Source organism: Magnolia sinica, chromosome 3 (genome assembly GCF_029962835.1).
Source record: "Magnolia sinica isolate HGM2019 chromosome 3, MsV1, whole genome shotgun sequence".
Classification (NCBI taxonomy): domain Eukaryota; kingdom Viridiplantae; phylum Streptophyta; class Magnoliopsida; order Magnoliales; family Magnoliaceae; genus Magnolia; species Magnolia sinica.
Window position 1 is genome coordinate 91,096,720 of NC_080575.1, and position 20,135 is coordinate 91,116,854.

Sequence of the window (20,135 nt, forward strand, 5' to 3'; positions counted from 1 at the left end):
TATTTAATGGGGCCTTAAAAGCATGTGCTGTTGTAAGAAATCAATCCAACCATCCCATCCGGCCTATTTTACCATCCAACCTTCCATTCAAGCATCTATTGATGTTGCAAAATATCAACAACATATGATATTTCACCATCAAGGTGTCCCGTATCGGTATCGGTTGGTGTAACGGTGATATGGGGGCGTAACCGCGTAAAAAATTTTTTTTGCCAAAAAAATATGGATTAAATCCAGAATATTCTAAGCATTCCAAATATGCATTCATTTATAAATTGGAACATGTTTATGGTGGTGTAACGGTCCACTCTTTGGTGAGAAGTTGTATCGGACTGTCTGATGAATTTATGAACCAAATAACCTGAATTTGACTACAAAATTCATGTATTTAATTTTCTAACTATCTACTATCAATGATAGATATATTAGAATGAATGTAAAATGAAAATATCTTACATTAGGTGTTTGCAATTATTTTTGAGGAATTTCTTGAACATACTTGTGCAGTGTACACGTGACTGTGATAGTGTGATTCCTGTCTATGACCTGTCATCCTCAAGTCAAGAATATTAAAAAAAAATAATTAGTAGTGTCTGATATACTCCCCTGCAACTTGATTAAGGATTACTTGATTGGTTGTCAGGGGAGCTATTTTAAATACAAGTTCGGTAGTGTCAAGTATGTACATGGCTTCTTGCAATAATACTGTTGTGAGCTGTCTGCTGCAAATACTTACCTTAACACAAATATATGCTCACAATCACAAGTCACCACCAAAATGAAAATCTGCTTTTTTGTGGTTGCTCGACCTCCACATCATCGTCATCGTCACCATCAGGCTGAGACTGTCTAATAGGTGTAAGTGCTGCATATCCATAATATCTAGTGCCAGAAGGAAATACTAGATCAACGAAACTAGAGGATGACTGATCCTGACTAGGCAACGACTCTGACCCGGAGTAAGGATATCCACCAGTGCCCGTCGAATAGCCATACTGGTGCCCATACTCAGGCTGTTGAGAATCTTGAGATTGAGAGTGCGTTTGCTGTGATAAGTAACTTGGATTTGGATCTGGATATCTATAATCATATGAATATTGATCGGGAGGGCTACTCCAACATGAATGTGATGGAACAGGCTCAGTATAACCATCATAATTCAATTGACCATAAGAATATCCATCATAATAACCAAGACCACGAGCCTGCTGATGTTCCGGACCTCCCGGACCCAGTGCACCACTAGATGTACCCACCTCCTGCTGGCTGTATCGTGACTCGATACACTCATAAGTCCGACCTCGTGTACCACCTCGTCGATGTTTATCGACATCGTGATCTTTAGACGGCTGTGTAGGGCGCTGAGCAACACCAGAAGTGCCAGCACCAGGGGCAGGGGGGTCATCGTCATCATTCGACATGGTCACGTTACCACTGCTCGTACTCTTTTGTTGATCTTGAGCCGTATTCGTACGTGGCATAAACGCTGCCCCTCTTACTGGGTCCAACACATCTGCACGATTCTCTTGTTGCGCTCTGCGTATTTCTGGGTCATCAATTTCCAATTCTTCACTATCTTCTTCAATTTGCTTTTCCCTTATTTCCAACCAAGGTAGAAGTGGGTCATCCTCATCATAAATATTGTCCAAGTTTATTGGACAGTAGTCTCCGTCATCAGCAGATGTAATGCTCTTATGATGTCGTCGCATTTTTAGTTTTATATCGTAGTGCATGAAGACAAGTATATCTAATGTTCTAGTCTGCAATCTATTCCTATTCTTTGAATGAATGAGCGCAAAACAACTCCAATTCCTTTCGCAGCTAGAGGAAGATGTTGTCTGGCTCAAAACTTTTACTGCAATTTTTTGGAGAGCCTTCGTACTCTCTCCGAAATTAATCCACCATTCGGCCGGTTGCAATCTAGATACTGCATGTTGTGCAAGAGCATCTCCAAAGCTACCAAGGCGATTTCCAAATGTATCTAATTCATTTAATGCCTTTATTTGCAGATCTAAGTCAGGCTCTAATCTCTTTATCTCATTTTTTAGCCCGACACGAACTTCATCATCCGCAACATATGATTGGGCATATCTATACCTAGGATTTAGGTAGTAACCTGCTGCATGAAGATCGTGATGGAGTTGTTTTGTCCATCTCTTGTCGATCATCTTCCAATAAGTCTCCCAACTTCTACAATCACGTTGAATTGCAAACTTTGCCTTATCTATGGCATCATATAGGAAGCCCATGGTAGGTGCTTCATCGGATTCAACAAGACGGAGTACCCTCATTAGTGACTCTATCACCTTTAGAATCGCCTTGACCTTCTTCCAATATTTGTTGTCCCGTATGGTGTTCTCAACTTCGATTGGTGTCCCTGATGTCTTCTTTCCATGTTTTGTGTTGAGCCATTCTTGGGAAGCGAACATCTCACTCAACTCTTCCCTATGCTGGAATAAACTCTCTAATGCTATAAAGTTTGTTGCGAATCTAGTCGCCGCAGGCCTCAACAACTCTCGTCCTTTCGTGAACTTTCTCATTATTGCAACTACTTGATTATGGTTGTAAATAAACGTCATCACTTCCCTTGCCCTTTCGACCATTTCCTTAACATTCTTCTTCTTCCCAATATCTTCCAATATAAGATCAATACAATAGGCAGCACATGGTGACCAAAAAAGATGTTTTCTCTTATCCATCAACATGTCCTGCAAGCTTATATGTTGCTTCATTATCTGTCACAATCTGCACTATATTCTCCTCTCCAATCTCGTTCACAACTTTATCCATTAGTCCATTAATATGAGTAGAATTTTTTGTTGCCTCTGAGGCATCAACAACATTTGGCACATCGAAAGGGTCAAGTTGCGCCATGTAGTAGAGTACCGAAAGAGATAATGTTTTTAATGCAAGCTAGTCTGGATGAGTCGAAGGGTAAACGTGCTGCTGTACAAAAGAAGAAAGATGATATTTTGGATGCAGCTCGACAGGAAGTGTTTGGTCCTAAATATATGGGCATTCGTGATGAAGATATTATTGATTCTGACGAAGATTCAGATCGAGAATTTACTATAGCTAGGAGAGAGAGCTTGCGTCTAGCTCGTGAAGAGGAAGAACGTCGCCGCATGTTTGGCACGCATGGGTCAGTGCGTGATACAGGGGGGGCAGTGGGAGTGGGAGTGCAACTGCTTCTGCAAGTGGGGGTGTGGGGGGTAGGTTTGGTGGGTTACGACGTATGTTTGGGAGCCGACGACAGACATCTTTACATGATGCCCCTATACGTTTGGATGAAGAAGTAAATGAGCCTAGGAGACCCTGTATTGATCCAATACTCTTTAGGAAAGAATCAACTAAACAAAAGAAGATAAAACAAATGTGGAGTAGGACTTCCGTTGAGAAATTAGGTAGAGCAGCAGCAAAGTTATTTATACATGCCAACATACCTCCTAACGCAGCCAATTCTCCATATTGGCGGGTGGTAATTGATGCAGCAGCAGAAGTAGGTGAAGGAATAAAAGCTCCCACGGCTAAGGAGATTAGGGGGAAATGGACAGATGCAGAGTATGCGGATGTGAAAGTGTACGTGGCTACCTTTAAACCTGTATGGCAAGCCAGAGGATGCACAATCATGTGTGATGGTTGGACTGGCCCAACCAGACGCAGCATGATCAACTTCATGGTATACTGCCACTTAGGAACTATATACCACAAGTCAATTGATGCCTCAGAGGCAACAAAAAATTCTACATATGTTGATGGATAAGAGAAAACTTCTTTTTTGGTCACCATGTGCTGCCCATTGCGGATTATGACAGATAATGAAGCAACATATAAGCTTGCAGGACATATGTTGATGGATAAGAGAAAACATCTTTTTTGGTCACCATGTGCTGCCCATTGTATTGATCTTATATTGGAAGATATTGGGAAGAAGAAGAATGTTAAGGAAATGGTCGAAAGGGCAAGGGAAGTGACGACGTTTATTTACAACCATAATCAAGTAGTTGCAATAATGAGAAAGTTCACGAAAGGACGAGAGTTGTTGAGGCCTGCGGCGACTAGATTCGCAACAAACTTTATAGCATTAGAGAGTTTATTCCAGCATAGGGAAGAGTTGAGTGAGATGTTCGCTTCCCGAGAATGGCTCAACACAAAACATGGGAAGAAGACATCAGGAACACCGGTCGAAGTTGCGAACACCATACGGGACAACAAATATAGGAAGAAGGTCAAGGCGATCCTAAAGGTGATGGAGCCACTAATGAGGGTACTCCGTCTTGTTGAATCCGATGAAGCACCTACCATCGGCTTCCTATATGATGCCATGGATAAGGCAAAGTTTGCAATTCAACGTGGTTGTAGAAGTTGGTAGACTTATTGGAAGATGATCGACAAGAGATGGACAAAACAACTCCATCACGATCTTCATACAGCAGGTTACTACTTAAATCCTAGGTATAGATATGCCCAATCATTTGTTGCGGATGATGAGGTTTGTGTCGGGCTAAAAAATGTGATAAAGAGATTAGAGCCTGATTTAGATATGCAAATAAAGGCATTAAATGAATTAGATACATTTGGAAATCGCCTTGGTAGCTTTGGAGATGCTCTTGCACAGCATGCAATATCTAGATTGCAACCAGCCGAATGGTGGATTAATTTCGGAGAGAGTACGAAGGCTCTCCAAAAAATTGTAGTAAAAGTTTTGAACCAGACAACATCTTCCTCTAGCTACGAAAGGAATTGGAGTTGTTTTGCGCTCATTCATTCAAAGAATAGGAATAGATTGCAGACTAGAACATTAGATAGACTTGTCTTCATGCACTACAATATAAAACTAAGAATGCGACGACATCATAGGAGCATTACAGCTGCTGATGACGGAGACTACTGTCCAATAAACTTGGATAATATTTATGATGAGGATGACCCACTTCTACCTTGGTTAGAAACAAGGGAAAAGCAAATTGAAGAGGATAGTGAAGAATTGGAAATTGATGACCCAGAAATACGCAGAGTGCAACAAGAGAGTCGTGCAGATGTGTTGGACCCAGTAAGAGGGGCAGCGTTTATGCCACGTATAGATACGGCTCAAGATCAACAAAAGAGTACGAGCAGTGGTAGCGTGACCGTGTCGGATGAAGACGATGACCCCCCTGCCCCTGGTGCTGGTACTTCTGGTGTTGCTCAACGCCCTATACAGCCGTCTACAGATCACGATGTCGATGAACAGCGACGAGGTGGTACACGAGGTCGGACTTATGAGTGTACCGAGTCACGATACAGCCAGCAGGAGGTGGGTACATCTAGTGGTGCACCGGGTCCGAGAGGTTCGGAACATCAGCAGGCTCATGGTCTTGGTTATTATGATGGATATTCTTATGGTGAATTGAATTATGATGGTTATACTGAGCCTGTTCCATCACATTCATGTTGGAGTAGCGCTCCCGATCAATATCTATATGATTATAGATATCCAGATCCAAATCCAAGTTACTCATCACAGCAGACGCACTCTCAATCTCAAGATTCTCAACAGCCTGAGTATGAGCACCAGTATGGCTATTCGACGAGCACTGGTGGATATCCTTACTCCGGGTCAGAGTCGTTGCCTAGTCAGGATCAGTCATCCTCTAGTTTCGTTGATCTAGTATTTCCTTCTGGCACTAGATATTATGGATATGCAGCACCTACACCTATTGGACAGCCTCAGCCTGATGGTGACGATGACGATGATGTGGTGGTCGAGCAACCACAAAAAAGAAGATTTTCATTTTGGTGGTGACTTGTGATTGTGAGTATATATTTGTGTTAAGGTAAGTATTTGCAGCAGACAGCTCACAACAGTATTATTGCAAGAAGCCATGCACAATTGCACACACTTGACGCTGCCGAACTTGTATTTAAAATAGCTCCCCTGATAACCAATCAAGTAATCCTTAATCAAGTTGCAGGGGAGTATATCAGACACTACTAATTTTTTTTTTTTAATATTCTTGACTTGAGGATGACAGGTCATAGACAGGAATTACACTATCACAGTCACGTGCACCACACTGCACAGGACCACAGGTATGTTCGAGAAATTCCTCAAAAATAATTGCAAACACATAATGTAAGATATTTTCATTTTACATTCATTCTAATATATCTATCATTGATAGTAGATAGTTAGAAAATTAAATATATGAATTTTGTAGTCAAATTCAGGTTATCTGGTTCATAAATTCATCAGACAGTCCGATACAACTTCTCACCAAAGAGTGGACCGTTACACCACCATAAACATGTTCCAATTTATAAATGAATGCATATTTGGAATGCTTAGAATATTCTGAATTTAATCCATAGTTTTTCATATTTTTTGGCAAAAAAAAAATAATTTGCGCCGTTACGCCCCCGTATCACCGTTACGCCCTCGTATCCGTATCGATTTTGGAGGACACCGTTATGCCAACCGATACCGATACGGGACACCTTGGTATGAGTGTATGACCTATGTTAATAAAGATGATTTTATATTCTAACTAAACCCTAAGAAGCTCCAAGGCAAAACCTGTCCAATATAAGCAAATAAAAACATAAAGTCACTAATTCGAAAATAGAAAAAAATTATAAAATGACACCCCAAATCTGTAAAATATACATTAACATGTTCTACTATGATTAACATATCACATGACATGATTAAAACAGTAAAACAATCGTTAAAAAATTATTTTTCGAATTTTAAAAAAAAGGGCCACAATTAATGCGTAAATAGAAAAAAATATTAAAAAATTATAAAATGGCACCCCAAATCTGTAAAATGCACATTAACATGTTCTACTATGATTAACACATCATATGACATGATTAAAATAGCAAAAAAACCATTAAAAATTGATTTTTCGAATTTAAAAAAAGGCCAAAATTCATGCGTAAATAGAAAAAAATATAAAAAATATATAAAATGGCACCCAAAATCTGTAAAATGCACATTAACATATTCTTCTATGATTAACACATCATTTGGCATGATTAAAACAGCAATACAACCATTAAAAATTGATTTTTGGAATTTTTAAAAAAATGGCCAAAATTCATGCGTAAATAGAAAAAAATATTTAAAAAATATAAAATGGCACCCCAAATCTGTAAAATGCACATTAACATGTTCTACTATGATTAACACATCATATGGTAGGATTAAAACAGCAAAACAATCATTAAAAATTGATTTTTTGAATTTAAAAAAAAAGGGGCAAAATTAATGCGTAAATAGAAAAAAATATTTAAAAAATATAAAATGGTACCCCAAATCTGTAAAATGCACATTAACATGTTCTACTATGATTAACACATCATATAGCATGATTAAAACAGCAAAAAAATCATTAAAAATTGATTTTTTAAATTTTTAAAAAAAGGGGCAAAATTCATGCGTAAATAGAAAAAAATATTTAAAAAATATAAAATGGCACCCCAAATCTGTAAAATGCACATTAACATGTTCTAATATGATTAACACATCATATGGCATGATTAAATCAACAAAACAACCATTAAAAATTGATTTTTCGAATTTAAAAAAAAAGGGTCAAAATTCATGCGTAAATAGAAAAAAATATTAAAAAAATATTAAATGGCACCCCAAATCTGTAAAATGCATGTTAACATGTTCTACTATGATTAACACATCATATGAGATGATTAAAACAGCAAAACATATTAAAAAAAGTATAAATACCTATTTTTGACAAATTTATGAAAAATGGCCCACCAAGCTTTGATTCAACAAAATCCGCAATATAATGTGTTTTTTCCTCAAATATCCAGCTAAGGTTGGTCAAAATTAGTAGTAGAAGGAGTGAGAAACAGTTTGGAAGCAAGAAGTTTCAAAAAAACAGCAAAAACGGAGCTTAAAATGCAAAAAAAAAAAAAAAAAGTTAACCGTTTTTTGACCGTTACGGGCCAGTAACGGCCGTTACGCCCGTAACGGGCCCGTATCGGCCGATACGGGCACAAAAAATCATAACGGCCGATACGGCCTCGAAACAGGTAACGGTTTCCACCGTTATCGTTACGTGTCGGCCAATACGGCCGATACGTAACCGATTTGGCATACCTTGTTCACCATGCAATCATCAACAATTGGAAAGGAAACGAAAGATTGTGGTCTCGATATCACGCATGTTGCAATATGATATTATTAATATTATCAATAACAAATTGAACACTATATACAACCATGTGCCCATGAAAAAAAAGTTGAAATAATTTTTTTTTCTAATAAACAAAATTTTGATGATATCAATACGTGATATTATTGAAATATCATCTATACACTTATGATACAAGCATTACCTAAAATATTCATAGTTGAAAATATTGGCGATACATTAGCGATATTGATGCATTGGCAATACAAGCGACACCTAGAATTTACATAGTTAAAAATATTGGCAATTATATTAGCGATATTGAGACGTTGGCGATACTTAGCGATATATTGCTAATACCTGAATTTTCTGATACTACCAGCGTTATCGATATCGCTACCAGTGTTATCGGTATCGCTGAGCTAGAGATAAAGATAATATCGGTGATATTTAGAACAGTCTGCAGTGCACCATTCTTGTTTTTAATTTGGTTTGTATAATCGTGATTAGGAGCATTGTTGTCATGTGCGATCGCATATGCACATATGCATATGCAGATCGCATATGCGATCATGGCATATGTGATCTGGCACATATGCGATCGCATATGTTGCATATGCAAAAATATGCGATTGCATATTGGCCATGGCACATTGAATTTTTATTTTTATTTTTATTTTTTTGCAAAAAAATAACATTTTGTCTATAAAAAGGCTTCCAAATCTCATCCATTTGCAATATTCTCACTCCAAAACTCTCTTACTCTATTTTTCTCTTGCATTTCTTAATTACAAGTGGTCTTAATCTCCCTCTTTCTTGTATTTCCTACTTCCAAGTGATCTCTCTCTCTCTCTCTCTCTCTCTCTCTCTCTTACATTCCCTCTCTCTTGGAAGTTGGAAGATCAAGATTCAAGCACTTTTAAGTTTCAAGGAAGATAGATTGTTGATTTTCTACCATAATAAATAAATAGCGTGTTGATTTTGTTGTTACTTCTTGTTAACTATATTGTTAAATGTGGATGACTTGATGTTTAATTCATTGTTTAATTGATTTTATCTCTCTCAAATGTATTTTAAATATGTAAAATTAGTTATCTATTAACTTAGAAAAGTTCTCCTTAGTTTCTTATACTTTTTTTTTTTTTTACATTTTTTTCCCTAATATATATATATATATATATTAATTTTTCAAAAAAAATAAATAAATAAAAAAATAAAAAATATGCAATCGCATATGCGCATAGGCATATGCAATCACACATGATCGCTTATGTGATTCGACAACAATGATTAGGAGACAACTAATGAGCTTATCCTTTATAAATATTTTCTCTTTAAATAGACACAAAAAGGGAGAAGGAAGATAACAAAAACTCTCCTTTGTTGCTTATGTTTTTCTCTCTTTCTTCTTCTTTTAATTTTCAAGCCTCTTATAGGCATGTCGGCCTGTATCGACTAATACGACTTGATACAGCTACAGACTTGAGGAGGCATGTTTCACTCCTATATTGTGTAATGTTGTCAACAATTACAGATCCAATATGGCTGTAACAACCGAGCAGGAACCAATTTTTTGAACCTTGTTTATAGCTTCTCAAGTCTACCTAGGAAGATTCTAGATATCATCTCAAGCTTATCTAGAGAGCTCCAAGATTTAAGAAATTTACATAGATTACAGGAATACCTTCATAGGACAGAAATTACAAAAGTGCCCTTGTAGGAGCTACACTATTTCTTAACATCTCTTCTACTTCTTCTTCTTCCTCCTCTTCTTCTTCCTCCTCTTCTTCTTCTACCTATCATGAGTCAGTGAGTGACAGCAATTACCACCAGAGTGATTCTTTAAAAACATACAAATCGTTTAATGAAAGCTAAGGGTTATTTATTTTAAAGTTGGATGCATGATACCACTGAATAATGTAACATGGATTTCCAGTCTAATTAAGCCTTCAAGTTTCTTAAGATTATAGCACAAAATTTATTCCCTACTGTTTTAGCGTTTAGTTAAAATATTGATTACATGTGGTAAATATATATATCAGAATTACATGATTTCTTATTAAATTTATTTTCTTATACTAACACTCTTTATTAATTTAACAAGGTTTATATTCTATTGCACTTGCCATATTGAAAATTCCTTTTTGATTGCTTTGCTGGTTTAATGAAAAAGATTTCATTTCCCATGTGACAAATGTCCAGAAAATACTTTGCAACCTATGCAGAAGCTTGCTTTGCAAATTTTGGGGATAGGGTGAAACACTGGATCACACTCAATGAACCTCTTCAAACTGCAGTGAATGGTTACTGTGTTGGGATATTCGCTCCTGGAAGAAATGAAAATTCTTTGATTGAACCATATCTGGCTGCACATTACCAGCTCTTGGCTCATGCAGCTGCTGTTGCTGTGTACAGAGAGAAATTTAAGGTATGCAGTCTGATACATCCTATTGTTGCTCTTTTTCTCACCAGTTTGGGTGGATGCGTTGTATTCATTTGAAATCTTATAGCCTAAAGAAACAGTTTTACTTCTCTACCATCATACATGGAACCTGTTTCGAAATCAATTCTAGCATCATGTTACTATAATCAGCAGTATCCATTGTTTGGCTGCTCATGTCAAAGGTTGGCATTTCATGCCTAAGAGAGTTGAAAGAAATCATGTTCAAAATTAGAAGTGGCAATGGGGCGGACACTTCAGGTCCAAGGCCCGAGCTAGGCATGGGCCTAGCACAACAAGCCCAAGCCCGAGCCCAAAAATTTTGGCTGGGTCCAGGCCCTACCCACTTGGCCTGGAAATTGATAAAATCACTATCTCCCAGTTGAATGTTCCCAATTGATTCGTTGATCAAGTGGACCAAACATGCAAAAGAAATAGACACCTTGAGGAATGATATCAACAGTTTACATTCAAGATGCATGGGTTGCCTAATCACTATCTCCCAGTTGAATGTTCCCAATTGATTCAGGAATGATAAAATCACTATCTCCCAGTTGAATGTTCCCAATTGATTCGTTGATCAAGTGGACCAAACATGCAAAAGAAATAGACACCTTGAGGAATGATATCAACAGTTTACATTCAAGATGCATGGGTTGCCTAATCAAGTATTAGAATGGCAAATTTGTAGGATATAGGATGGACATATGAAGTTTTGGATCGGGCTGGGATAAAATGATTTGAGCAGAAGCCTGGTCCAAAAATTGACTGGGCCATGCATGCCAGGCCCAAGCCTGGCCAAGGGCCAAAGCTAATAGGTGCAAGCCTGGTCCATAGCTGGGCCGGGCAGTTCGCCCTGTCCATTGCCACCCTTGACCCTTGTTCAAAATAGGTTCCATGTCTAGCCAAAGCTGGTCTAACTTAAATCCAGTGAAATTTATGTTCATTGGGGAAATGCCAAGTCACTATAGAATTGGACTAAATATAAAATGATGGAAAAATCTGCAAGCCAAAGTAAGAATGTAGTGAACAATGAAATTACACACTCTCTTTCTCCTTTGTCAACATATTATAGAGCTAATGAATGCCAGTTTATTTGCCCTAGGCCAAGCAAGCTAGGTGTTAAAATGATTATTTCTTACTTTCTCTACCATAGGCCAAGTAAGCAAGGTGGCAATGGACCAGGTTTGGGCCGGGCCAGTCTAGGCCATGGCTCAGCCTGACTCTTAAGGTTCAAGGCCTAAGTGCGGAATGGGCCTAGCACAACAGATCCAATCCTGAGCCCAAAAAAATGGTTGGGCCCAGGCCCTACCCACCTAACATGGAAATTGATAAAATCATTATCTCCCACTTGAATGTTCCCAATCTATCCATTGATCAAGTGGACCACACATTCACAAAGAAATAGACACCTAGAGGAATGAAATCAATGGTTTACATTCAAGATGCATGGGTTGCCTCATCAAGGATTAGAATGACATATTTGTAGGATTTAAGACATTTACGTATGAAGTTTGGGGTTGGGCCGGGATAAACTGATTTGAGCCCAAGCCCAGCCCAAGAATTGATTGGCCATGCATGCCAGGCCCAAGCCTGGCCAAGGGTCAAACCTAATAAGTCCAAGCCTGGTCCAAAGCTGGTAGGGTGGTTTGACCAGTCCATTGCCACCCTTGTTCAACTTGTTCAAAAATATGTTCCATTTCTAGCTGAATCTAGTCTAACTTAAAATCCAGTAAAATCTATGCTCACTGGGGAAATGGCAAGGCGCTAGAAAATTGGATTAAATATAAAATGATGGAAAAACTATTAACCAAAGTAAGAATATAGTGAATAATGAAATTACAGACTCCATTTCTCCTCTGCCACCATATTATAGAGCTAATGAATGGCGGTTTATTTGCCCTAGGCCAAGCAAGCAATGTGTTAAAATGATTATCTTCTTACTTCCTCTACTGTAGGCCAAGCAAGCAAGTTGGCAAAATGATTATCTTCTTACTTTCTTTACTCTATGCCTAGCAAGCAAGGTGGCACAATTATGATCTCCTTATTTTCTTCACGCTAGGCCAAGCAAGGTGGTCAAATAGGCATATCAGTTGATTGTGAATGGGCAGAAGCTTTTTCAGATGCAATGCATGATAAAGTTGCTGCCGCAAGACGCATTGAATTTCAACTTGGCTGGTACTTGTTCTTCCTCAACACACACATACAAATAGCTCTCTGTTAAATCTTTGAAACGTAAATTTTAGAAAAGTAAATACGACACTTTGTAAGAATTTATGGAGATTCTTTTGATCAATGAAAAACTAAAATAGAAAATCAAGATGCAACTACTTAGTACTAAAGCCACAAATGGTTGTAAAATCTGCCAAAATCTGCCAAAGACATCACTGCTACAACGGAGGCCACTACATAAAGAGGCCATTGCCTCCCAAGTTTGATCAAACCATCCGCCACATTATTTCATTTGAAAGTGAAATGAGAAACAGCGGCCTTCATTTTTAATGGATCATATCACCAAAACATGTCTTTTTGTTATGCTATTGACTTGGCCGAAAGCATCATTTTTTCTAGAATGTACCAATGTCCATAAACTTAAACCTTTAAGCTCATCAATGATAGACTTTTTAAAGTGACCATATTAGGGCATTTTCAGGATCTTGGTCACTTTAAACCTTCCCTCCTACGTTCAATCAACTTGATCAGACGTAGGATGCACCAGTAATTCCCCTGTTCTATGCATCAGATTAAAAATTTTCAAGGGCGTTTTCATCATATAGAAATCTCTTGTCAAGTCAGATGGTTATGACAATTTTCCCCTCCACAAGCTAAGGAGATCTTTAAAAGCTTTCTCCTGATCCTCTTTTCTTTCATCTTGAAGGTTCTTGGATCCAATATACTTCGGAGACTACCCAGCAAGCATGCGTGAAAGAGTTGCTGATCAGCTACCAAAGTTCTCAGAGGAAGATAAGAAATCCTTGCAGAATTCTACTGACTTTGTGGGCCTTAATCACTATACCTCCAGGCTTATTGCTCATGCACCTAGGAAGTCTGAAGAGAATGGTTACTACCAAGTACAAGAGATGGAGAGAATAGGTATTGACTTCAATGGCTTCCCGACTTATTTTAACATCATTAGGTTAGTAATAGTTTATATATCTATCTATCTATATATATATATATATATATATATATATATATATATATATATATATATATATATATATATTAATCTAGTTTGATTTTCTTGTGTCATCCACAGTTGAATTGCCAGGGGGTGGCTTAATTGGTGAGAAGGTATGGATTCTCTCTCTCTCTCTCTCTCTCTCTCTCTCTCTCTCTCTCTCTCTCTCTCTCTCTCTCTCTCTCTCTCTCTCCTCTCTCTCTCTCTCTCCACCACCTACACACAGAAACAATAGAGACGTTTGTGAGCATGCCAAGGCATTGAAACATTTATTGATCGTACTTCTCATCTTTCCTTCATATTGTTAGAAAAATAGTTGGGCTGCACCAATTATCCAAGATTTGCAAACACACAATGATACAATTTTTGTCGTTTTTTGAAAGACACAAAAGTGTAAACTTTTCAAAATTCCAGATTTTAGATTTTTAGGATCCCCATATAAATACAATCAAATTCCTTGAACTCACAAACTAAGGGTGGAGATCATACCTTGAATTGTGTCCTTTGATCCCTTGATGATAGCCGATGCCACTTCTCCAACATAGGAGATTCTCTTTGATCTATCCCAACAAAGAGATGGAAAATATAGAACGCACCCATGCCCTTTATAGGGCTAGGTTCCATCCATAAGGAGGAATTTACACGTACACGCGTGATGGATGGTAAGGGGAGAGAGAGAGAGAGAGAGAGAGAGAGAGAGAGAGAGAGAGATCTAATGTAACCTTTTCCTTCTATCTTCTCTCTCATCAAACATCCCGTTCCTTAGAATAGGATCTATTTCTAAGGAGAAGCAGGGTTTTAGAGGGATGCACTTATTATGGTGCTAATGTAACGTTTTCCTTCTCTCTTCTCTCTCACCAAATGTCCCGTTCCTTAGAATATGATCTATTTATAAGGAGAAGCAAGGTTTTAGAGGGATGCACTTGTTATGGTGCTCCTCACCAAGATCTAAGCCACAAAGAGTTCTTGGGTGCACTAGTGGATCCCATGTTGGAGTAAGTGGGCTTCAACCACATCCTAATTCATGAGCCCAACCACATGCATATGTCAACCTCTAATGTAACCTTGTAGGGTGACCCAAAGCACAAAACACTAGGACCATGAAGTCCCAACATGACCTTAAGTCCACGCCTCCATGGTTAGTCAAAGCAAGTGCATCATCAAACCAGTCCATTCCAGACATGAAAGGTCTCTTGAGGCTTGATGTGATCTTCTAATGCAAGTGTCTAGTCAAGCCTAAACACAAGAACCTACATGCATAATGAACGCTCACGTTCCCATGAGGGGTAGGGCAAGGCACCAAGAGCCTGATGATGGAGAATGTCTATTCCAACTTGTCATTGGTTTCCAACACATAGGACGATCACATAACATGATTATAGGTTGCCCAAACTTGCTATAGCGGCCATAGACATTTAGGGTACTGAGATTCATGGCAACAACTCTCCCTTGGCCAGTAGCCATCGTGACCCAACTCATATCCCCTTGGACAACTAGAGGAATCCTCCATGTAAGTTGTAACCCATATAATAAAACATTTAAAGTTTCTAACACATTAATTATATCATCCATGGTATATACCAAACGGGAGTGGATTAGCTATTACCCGGGTAATACCTTAGTGGGTTACCCTAACCATGTGGGGCCCACCTTGATGTATTTGTTGTATATCCACGTTGTCCATTAGTTGTTTCATCTCATTTTAGGATGCGATCCCAAACCTTAAGAAGATCCAAATCTCAGGTGGACCATACCATTAGAAACAATGCTGAATGACTGTCGAAAACTTTTTGTGAGCCACAAAAGTTTTGGATCAAGCTAATATTTGTATTTTCCCTTCATCGAGATCTTCCTGACATTATCAACAGGTTGGATTGCAAATAAACCTTACGAAAACCTTATGATGGACCCTTTGGAATTTTTAATGGCGAGGCACTAAATCACCATTGTTTCCCATTGTGTGGTCCACCTGAGATTTGGATTTGCATAATTTTTCAAACTCTGTCCTAAATGGGCTGGAGAAACAAATGGATGGAGTGGATATACAACGCACCATCAAGGTGGGCCCCACAGTAAGGGTGGGTGTTACCCGGGTAACACCTAATCCGCTCACATACCAAACGTAGGTGGTCATATAAACCCATGATCATAGTTGTCATTGGCTTTTCAGGCACCCATCACCAACAACAGCTAGCATGTTTGATTTGCATTGCCGTAAGAATGATTTTATCATTGAAAATGACTAGTTTTGTGATGCAGGACAATTAACTACTTGCTCTAAAAGCTCGAACTGATAGAGCATGGCGAATTAATCCCTTTATCTCATAGCGCAGGCCCCACATCGTATGGGTTATGACCTCGGTTTCGACCCCCTCGTGGGCCCCACATCACATGGGTACCACCTCACATGAGCCACCCGCCTCACATGAGCCACCAGCCTCACTCGGGCCTCCCACCCCAAGGGTGCCCCTGCATCCCACTGGCAACCCCACTCGATCCCGGTGTGAAAATGCCCTTGCATTATTTTGCTTCTTCCTTTGTGTCTATTTAATGTGTGAAAGTCCAATCTAGCTCTTAGATCTAATATCTGCATCATTATGCATGTGGTTGTGTTGTGTTTGATTAAATGTTCCAAAACCTGCTGTCAGATTTTAATGTTTGGAAACTCATTGATTGATTTGGAAGTCACCTGAGTCATGTACAGAGTATAAGACAGTTTCCAAGTTGAATTTCAAATTTTTCCTTATCTTTATTCTTTTCTAAATATTGTTTCAACTTTATTTGAATCGGTCGTTCTTTGTTTCAATGTTGTAGTCGTCCAGTCTTCTTACTGTCATATACATAACTAGACATTCTCCATTCCCTGCATTCCTTGGGCATGATATGGTTATTTGTAGGTTAAGTGACCACATGGCCATCCCATTTACATTTTCCATGTTTTCAAAGCTCAGGACTTGTGCTTTCTGGTGACTTAATAAAGTCAGTTTGGCCAAAGGCAGACCCAAGTTGAGTCTTCTGGATTTACCCTAGACTTGCTCAATTTGGGTGAGATTCAGCCAACATTTATGGGTTTTACTTGGTATAAATTGTTCTATTTCATTACTTTTGGGATCAATGGCATGGCTTTAGAAATCTGTTTGGTTTTACCAATTGTTGAGTCCTAGTCAACTTCTCAATCACTTGCTATCAATGTTCAGAAGGTTGAATCTAATGGTAGATCTTATGGGGTCTATAGATAGAATCCACCCAAGGTGTCCCGTATCGGTATCGGTTGGCGTAACGGTACCCTCCGAAACCGATACGGATACGGGGGCGTAACGGCGATACGGAGGCGTAACGGCCCGTAACGGCGCAAATTTTTTTTTTTGCCAAAAAAATATGAAAAAATATTGATTAAATCCGGAATATTCTAAGCATTCCAAATATGCATTCATTTATAAATTGGAACATGTTTATGGTGGTGTAACGGTCCACTATTTGGTGAGAAGTTGTATCGGACTGTCTGATTAATTTTTTAACCAGGTAACTTGAATTTGACTACAAAATTCATATATTTAATTTTTTTTTAAATATGTAATTTATATACTTAACAACTTGATATTATTTCTCCCTATAGTTCTTTAAAAAAAAATGAAATTAAATTCAGGTAGATGGCGTTACCAATTTGGGGCTGACTTGGAGGACCAATCTATTCTCCAAATCAGCCTCAAATTCATGTCATTTATTGTCATTATCCCACTTATAAATTGGTGGACATTTATTGGATAGTGAATCATAAAAAAATAAAATAAAATCAAAAGGCCCTATTTTAAAAAATAAAAACTCACAAATTAATAATTAAAACTATTTAAGTAATTTGATTTTGGCATTGTGAGTTAGCAATTGCAATCCATAATTTAATTGTCAAATTTTAAGTTAATATATGTCTCGTGTACAATTTTTTAAGGCTTGAATTAGGAGGGACTCAGATGTAAAGTGCAACACGTGTCAAAGTTTTTTGGGCCCCACCCGTGATGAATGTGTTATATCCATAACGTCCATTCATTTTGCCAAATAATTTTAAGGCATGAGCCCAAAAATGAGGCACATCCAAAGCTCAGGTGGATTGCACCATAAAAAACAACAATAATTAAATGTTCACTGTTAAAAATTTATTGAGGGCTAGAAAAGTTTTAGATCAAGCTGACATGTGTGTTTTCCCTTTATCCACGTCAATGTGACCCACTTAATAAGTTAGATTGAAAATAAACGTTACAGTGGACTTTAAGAAAATTTTAATAGTGAGCATTCTATAACCATTTTTTCCTATGGTGTGGTCCACCTAAGATTTGAATATTACTAATTTTTTGAATCCTAACATAAAATGATGTGGCAAAATGGATGGACGATATGGATAGAAAATATACATCATAGTGGGCCCACTCGGGTCTGATCACATTGGATGGAAAATAAACGTTACCGTGCGCGTACGAATTATTTAACGTGAAAATCATTATCTTTGTTGCTATTTTTGGTGTGGTCCAAATGATCTCTGGATATAAGTCATTTTTTGGGCGGTGCTCTAAAATGATCTCTGAAAATAGACGAACGGTGTAGATGTAATAAATACATCACTGTGGAGCCCATATGACTTTGATCTCCTTTTAACCGTTCGTACAACTCGGAGCTCGAGGAGTGTCAGCGCTCGTCTTTGCGTGACACGTTCCTACATCAGTATTAAAAAAAAAAAAAGGGCAGAGAGGGAAACGAAAAGAAAAAAAGAGGGAAGGAAGAGAAAAGAAAAAAAGAGGGAAAGGGGAAGAGAAGAGATTGAGAGAGAGAGAGAGTGAGAGAGAGAGAGGAAGAAGAAGAAGAAGAAGAGGAAGAAGCAGCTGCAGCCGCAGCCGCAGCCGCAGCTGCTCGAGAAGAAGAAGAAAAAGAAGAAGAAGAAGAAAGAGAAGAAGAAGAAGAAAAGAAAGGAAAAAAAGGTGAGTTTTTTTTTTTTGTTTTTTGTTTTTTGTTTTTTTTTAGGGCCCGTCACAGCCGTTACGGGGTCCGTAACGGCCGTTTCGACCCCGTATCGCGTAACGGGTCCCACCGTTACCGTTACGTATCGGCCGTTACGGCCGATACGTAACCGATTTGGGATACCCTGAATCCACCGCACATTGCAAGGGTGTTTTTCTTTCTTTCTTTCTTCTTCTTCCTTTTAGAAAGTGACAAGGACATAATGTGCTTGGAAATATGAAAAACAGGATTTGGGCAAATCAACCAAATACAAGAAATTGACATAAGAATTTAGTTATTTATGAATTCCCAAAGCATTTTGATATAGTGACAATCTGCATACAGCATACAAGAATGTTACATTGGGAAGATGTCATCATGTCACAATGTTATCTGCAATTTTATTTCATTTGCCTTTAATAGGTAAGATATAAGTAATCTATCAACCAGTCTTGGAACAACATTCTATGTGTTAGCGAACTACTTTATAGGACTCTTATCAATGTGGATTTAATTGTAATCTTGTTCTTTTCCATGGGATTCACTTTGAATAATTGGATTTAGTTAAAACCAATTACAGTATCACTGCTTAGTATGACCATCTCCCTTTTCGCTAATGTGTTTTCTACCCTTTCTTTGCTCCTCTCTTTGGATGAAGTAGTAGGTAATAAAATTCAGCTGTGTTTAATATAGAGGAAGTTGGGGTGATCTCTGTTGCAATTTTTGTCCATGCAAAAGGAATCATGGAGGTTTCCATCAATATTTCTTACACATAGGGAGGTTTCAGTTGTTTCCCTTGTTTTATTGGTGACTTGTCCCTCATCCCTCTATGCATTCTTTTTTCTTTCTTAACAAGTTCTCATTAGCTCTCAAAAGGAAGGAAAGAAAAAAAAAAGGGTGTATGGACTAGTTTTGGTTAGTGGCTAAAACGACCTTTATCTCAAAAAAGTAGAATGACCAAATGCTTTCAATGTCAATCGTCTACAATATATTGAGCAACTTCCTTTTATGGCAGGCTGCGTCGGAATGGCTTTATATAGTTCCTTGGGGTATTCGGAAGATTCTCAATTACATAGCTGAAAGATATGGCAATCCACCAATATATGTTACTGAGAACGGTAAGTATATACAGACCTAAACTGAAATAAATATTAGATTAATGCATCTTCAACCAATCCTGAAGAAGCCACAATGTTTCAACCTTTTAGATCCATTTTTCAAAAGAATTCTGGGTCAGATATGTGTCAGACACATTGACACCACCACTTGGAAAATATCTTAATTTATATTTTTTCAGTTATTTTTATATATAGTCTATTCATTTATATTAATCTAGATTACTTTTTTTTTTCCTATATGGTATGTTTTTGTGAGCTACTGCTTATTA

General features: G+C 38.0%; 1 protein-coding gene across 1 annotated transcript in view; it reads left to right on the plus strand.

Annotated features, from left to right (window-relative positions):
- The window catches only part of LOC131240220 (beta-glucosidase 42), a 96,599-nt gene that overhangs the window by 61,566 nt on the left and 14,898 nt on the right, over nucleotides 1–20,135 (plus strand). Inside the window, exons 7-11 of the mRNA XM_058238345.1 lie at nucleotides 10,344–10,569; nucleotides 12,644–12,759; nucleotides 13,460–13,674; nucleotides 13,841–13,875; nucleotides 19,764–19,866. Coding sequence (XP_058094328.1) covers nucleotides 10,344–10,569; nucleotides 12,644–12,759; nucleotides 13,460–13,674; nucleotides 13,841–13,875; nucleotides 19,764–19,866 — 695 coding nt within the window. The remainder of the gene's footprint in view (nucleotides 1–10,343; nucleotides 10,570–12,643; nucleotides 12,760–13,459; nucleotides 13,675–13,840; nucleotides 13,876–19,763; nucleotides 19,867–20,135) is intronic.